Source organism: Mycteria americana, chromosome 1 (genome assembly GCF_035582795.1).
Source record: "Mycteria americana isolate JAX WOST 10 ecotype Jacksonville Zoo and Gardens chromosome 1, USCA_MyAme_1.0, whole genome shotgun sequence".
NCBI lineage: Eukaryota > Metazoa > Chordata > Aves > Ciconiiformes > Ciconiidae > Mycteria > Mycteria americana.
The window spans coordinates 202698022-202704021 of record NC_134365.1 but is presented as its reverse complement, the minus strand read 5'-3'; the positions used below and the strand labels follow the sequence as shown (position 1 = coordinate 202704021).

Genomic DNA, 6000 nt, shown 5'->3' with positions numbered 1-6000 from the left:
GATTTAGAAAATCCTATAGGTGTAACTTGATTAAAAATAGTACAGGACTTTAAAGTATGCAATTGTGTAAAAAAGGAACCACAAGATAAATTCTTCCAAAAATATCTCATAGGTTACCATAAAATAGTTGCTTGAACATTCAAGCAACTATCGCTTCTTCTGCTGACAATCAAACAAAATAAATATTTGACCATATCTGTGGTAGTTCTGCAACTTTATAGGACTGCTGGTGTTAATTCCGAAAAAGTCTTCATAAAATACCAGGTGCGATGTATCCAAAGAAGTCTACTGCATTTGAGGAAAAAAAGTAATGGGATAAAAGGAGTAAGACACATTTAAAGAAAATAATTAAACCAATTAATTCAACAGAATTGGGATTTGTATCTTACAAGCAGTTCAGTTTGACAAGTTGCTCCCCAGAAGGGATTCTTCACTGTCCAATTAGCAAACCTATTAGCAGTTCTGTCCAAATTGTCAGCTAAATACCCTGGAAAAAGTTAGTGATGGCTTGATACAAAGTCTTATTATGAGAAGCTGAGAACCAAGAGGGAGAAGTAAAGGAAAAAAGTGAAAAGGGAGAGAGGATGGGAGAGAGAGATAGGGAACCCTCCCCTCCTGGCAAACCCTGCTCCTGCCAGCAGCCCCGAGCAGTGGAGATGCTGGCCAAGGTGAATGCAGCATTTATCCATCATCACCAGGAGGGGTGGCCCCTGGGCACCAACAACATGGGATTTTTGGTGGCTCAGACTTTTCTGTAAGGGATTCTTTATACGTGAAAAGTTGTGCCAACGTAATGATATTATGTTAATCTTTCCAGGAAAATGCATGGAAAAACCTGAATGCAGATTTATTTACATCCATTCACACCATCCTAAATTTCATTTACAATTTATGATAAGAAGTCCTCAACATATGTGACAATTTGAAGTCATCCATACACATTCTTCGGAGTTAATTTACTTAAACCAGAGCAACATTTCTGATACAAAATAGGCCAAAATCAAAGCAAACTTGGAATGAGGCTAATGCAGGCTGGGAGGGAGCTCAGGAGGCCTCTGCTCCAACCTCCTGCTCACGGCAGGCTCGGCTCTGAGGTCAGACCAGGCTGCTCAGGGCTTCATCCAGCCAGGAGTTGAAAACCTCCGAGGATGGAGACTGTACCACCTCTGTGGACAACCTGTGCTCTGCCTGACTGTCCTCATGGGGGGAAAAGTGTCTCCTTACATCCAGGCTGAAACTCTTGTGTTTCAACTTCTGTCCATTGTCTCTATCTTCTCACCCAGCCCCACTTCAGAAAGCCTGGCTCTGTCTCCTTGATGACCTCCCCATAGGCACTGGGGCCTGCTGGTAGGTCCCCCTGAAGCCATCTCTGTGCCAGGCTGGACAAGCCCAGCTCCCCCAGCCTCTCCTCACAGGACCAGTGCTCCAGCCTCACCATCTCGGGGGCCTCCCCAACCATTTGTCCAACATCTTTCTTGTACCAGGGAGCCCCAAGCTGGGTGCAGGATTCAGACACAGTCTAACAACTGATGAGTAAAGAGGATTAATTGTGAACAAGGTACAGGTCTCTGGGATGAGGACAGCCCATCTCATTCCTTTACCTACCTTTTCCTAATGCTTTCCAGTTGTTTTGCGTTTACCAACTAATAATTTTGTGTGCTTCAAATCCTAAGCAAATGTCAGCTAAAATACATTTTTTTGTCAGGCATCTCCCCCCAACTTGTAGCTGTGAAGCTGGGTGGGAACTGGTGCTCCAAGGCAAGCTTTGCTGTATGCCAGACCCTGCGGAGGAGCTGCTTACCACACAGAAGTGCTCCAGCACTCTCTCGAGTGCTTTTCCCCCCACAGACAACCATTCCCTCATGGCAGGGCCCTGCAGCTGCAGCAGGTGGTCTGTAGGAGACTGCACATTATTTCTTGTCCATTTACTGCCACTGACTTCCACAAATTATTTTACCAGGGCATTGGTTTCTGAAGACATGTTATATAGTGCCACCACTACAGTATCACACTGGAGCACAGAAGTTAATACCTTCCTCATTAAAATATTTTATTCATAAGCAAATAATAAAGACAGAGGCAAATATTTGATGATATGATTGAGTTTTAAAATATCTCAGAATAAACAGAAGCAATGCGAGCTAATTAGTTATGACAATGTCATGTGGTCATACAAAAACAGGTCTAATCTTGAAAGTAATTGGAACCTTCTATGGCCTTGTCTGAAATAGAAAAACATACATAAAATGAGGAAATCAGCCCCAGAATTAATTTACTATTGCTTAATAAGGCAACAGGAGTGAGGATCGACCTCCCCAATTTCAGATGTCTAAATGCAGGTTGAGCCAGTCGCTGTGGCAATAAAAAACAATAGAAGAAACCTGACAATTTTAAGTCTATATTGGGATAAAATAAATTGAGCTTACAAGTTTCCCTTTCTCTCCACTGATTATAAAGGAGCACAGGACAACCTCAACATTATGCCTCCCACCCCATGTTTCACATCCAGAGATGTGTTCTTGGCCCACCACTTATGTCAAGCAATACAATTTATCTTAGGTCTCTTTTACTGTGACCTAAGCAGAAATAAGTGGTATTGGTATGTTCACGCAGACATTTCTGCTGTTCAGCTCAAAATGGCAACTAATTAAGTTTCATTAACTTGTTTGTGTGCTGCACCCTCTGTAAAAAAACAAGATTTGAAATGGCCCTGAGCTGAGCATTAGCAAAATGACAGCTTAACACTTCTGCATCAGTGCTGTGACTGAAGTTACAGGACCAGTTGGCACAAACTCGGAAATGCTGAACTCAAGCAGTGTGGGTGCAATGCACTGTTTCAAGTTATTCTCACTATCTGCATAACAATACTGCCCCAAGGTTCCAGCTAAGATCAAAGTCCAACTATATTACAGGGTACATACATTCATAATAACACTTTGTCTGCTGTGGACCAAAACACGCCACTGCAGCAACTGAGGATATTACTACTTCCAGGTGTACACTGCATCTTTGTATGTGGAGGAGACGGGTCTCCTGTAGGAAGGGCAGCAGTAAAGCATAAATGCTCCATCTAAGCCACTGCATCTTTCCCTCTGTGGGGGAGCAAAAATAGCAGATACCTGGGGTCCCTTCAGCTACAGCTGTTAAATTCAGTACAGCCGAGTCCTGAAGAAGCACTCGTTGCATACTCGATAATGTACAAAATAGACATGGCAACAGAGAGGTGAACTGGCTTCCCAAGATCACTCAGATGGTCATGGAGTAGCCTGGGAGAAAGTCCAGACTGATCCACTACACTCTGCTGTCTCCCAAACTAGCTATTAAATAAAAATCTCTTATTTCTCATAGACAAATCTTAAAATGGGGCACATATTTATGCAGCACTGCCAATGGCCAGCATCAAACATCTGACTTAAGCTGGGGGCAAAGCCATGGGGTATCAAGTGCGTGGTCTTAAAGACTGAGTAGGTCTCTGGTAAGTCTTACAGAACCAGGGGTAGGGCATGAGGGGGGAATTCTCACACTTAGATCATCATACAGGTACAGAAGTGCCAAAGGGAGGGAAAGGAGGAGTAATTCTTTCCCCTACATTGTGGAACAGTTACAGAGCTAAGCTGAAGTGACCCTTACTGCTCTTGAGGTCTCAGCTCACCAGCCAGTGAATCTACTCTTTGCTCAACAAAACCTTCTCCTATCTACAGTCAGTGCTTTACAAATTAACCTCGCTATCACAGTGATTGACAGGTGAGGGCTTATTTTCTCCAGTGACAAACAGCTGATGTTTGCCTATTTCAGATCCCTGCATAAGCAAATATTGTTCAAGCGCTGAATTCCTAAGCAAGCTGAAAAATGCATTATTTAAAACATGATTGTGTTCCAGCATTGCACAATATTAATATTGCTAAAGCTACTTAATGCTTACACATCTAATGCATATATATATATAATAATTTGATAAATTTTAACTGAACTTTTTAATAACTGTTTCCAGTCATTCATGAATTATGTCACGACAAATTTGGACCAAATGTTTCATTGGTCTCTACATTTGCGCGTATCATTGGTTGCACATTAAGTCTCCTCTTCTGCATGACCAAAAATTTCCACTTTTTATGAAGATCTGCTCTTCATTTGGTCTCCCCTCCTGCACCTCAGTCAGATTTCATTTGTTTTTTCAGTTTGGCAAGACCAGTGAGACATTCATCTCTCCATTTCCTCCTGGCATCCAGGACTTTTGGAACAACTGGAATTTTTTCAGACATTGCCTGGAACAGAAAATTTAAGATGACTAAGTCTCATGTTCTGAGTAAAAAGTTTCTCACCAGCATTGTTTTCCTGCTTTCCCTCCATCAGACCAAGTAACCATCCACACAAACTGTAATTTAGTCTATCACAAGCAATACACCACTAATTCTTCACATGGGTGACTGGAAATGAGCTAACCTGTACAAGAAAAGTGCTCCCACTTGGAGAAGGTTGGCCTGAATGTGGCAATGAAGGTGCCTACAGAAACATCAAAGCATCAGCCTCTTCTCTCGATTTGCCCCACACAGCCACTGTCTAGTCTCTTTGACAATAACCTTTTATTAAATAGGAAGGAGGCAACCTGGCCATTTATGTGGCTAAAAATGTGCTCTGAACCAAATACCTCTGTGTGTGTGTTTAAAGCTGTGAGGTCTCTTCTGGCTCCTAATAAATGTAATGAGGGATACCATGTTTATTAAAAATATTTTGTCTTCGGAGTGCCAGTCATAATCAAAATGACAGGGGAAGACACGTAACAAACACAGAACTATGATTTTTGTTGTTTATTGGAATATGGGGGAGAGAAAGCACAGGACTATTTGAGGACACAAAGGTAGAAGTCTGAACAAGTTAGCACGCAAAAATGATATTTAAAACAAATTAGGGGGAAAAAAGTATTTCTGAGTGCATAATCAAAATTGTCTTAGAAGTGCCAGTTAAATGTATCACTGAAAGGAGAACAAGAGGTAGTAAGCTCTGGCCAACTAGTATATTGTAATGGATTTTCTTTCAAAAAACCCCAGCTGTTTTGAGAGTGTAGGTAGAGATCACAAGGTCATCTTTGCCAAAATAGCACCTGAGGTCTTAAGTTTAAAAGGCAAGTGTTGAGAAACTGGGTAAAACCTGGACCTGCTACCAATGATTGGCAAGTTGCAGTCACCCCTGGAAAAGTCAGGGGGAGGGACAGAGAAGTAAGATAAGAAATGTTTAATGTTTTACTCTTATGATTCTTGTAAACCCATCTTTGGCATTGAAGGCCAAAGATAATAAAGAGACACAGAAACAGACATTGAAGTGGAATCCAGCTTTCCATAAAGAAACCCAAATTGTTTCATACTAATCAAAAGCTTCTAATTGTGAATAACTCCACAATTATTATTGATTGTTATTATAAGCAGTCTATGTTGTTTAAGCATAAAAGAATCTTTCTCGTTTTTAATATAGCTGATGTTGAAATTGCATAAATAGGAACAAACAAAAAGGAACAAAAATGTGGTCTTCCAGACAGAGAGCTTCCATACATGGAATTAATCTGACAGCTAATCAAGAACGATTCAACACATACACATGTTCTTTAGTGAAGCATTAAAAAAAGGCAACTATGAAAAGGCAGAGTTAGGAAATAACGATACTTCAGTTAATTCCTATGATCATACAAAATAGCTTATATAGTGAGTATAAACAAATTGTGAGCTTAGAAATGTTAATAGACAAACTGGGCCCCAATCCAGCATAGCAGTTAAACACATCTGATCTTTAAACATGCAAGTAACCTTACCGGATTGCTCATATGCTTAACTTAAACGTGTATTTGCACATGTTACAGACTGGAGCTCTAGTTTGTAAAGTATACAAAACCAAGAAAAAGCACACCCAGAAGAAAAAAGCTGCAGGGTTTATGCAGGAAGATGGAGTACGAGGAAGACACGCGGAGAGAAGTCATATAGGAAAGGAAGCTTGGAGCTGTGCATGTTA

General features: G+C 41.0%; 1 protein-coding gene across 1 annotated transcript in view; it reads right to left on the bottom strand.

The window, feature by feature from the left end:
* Positions 1-2026: 2026 nt before the first annotated feature.
* Positions 2027-6000, bottom strand: part of CRYL1 (crystallin lambda 1) — a 61190-nt gene continuing 57216 nt past the window's right edge. The window contains exon 8 of the mRNA XM_075490941.1: positions 2027-4265. Within this exon, the coding sequence (XP_075347056.1) occupies positions 4152-4265 (114 nt within the window). The 3' untranslated portion in view covers positions 2027-4151. The remainder of the gene's footprint in view (positions 4266-6000) is intronic.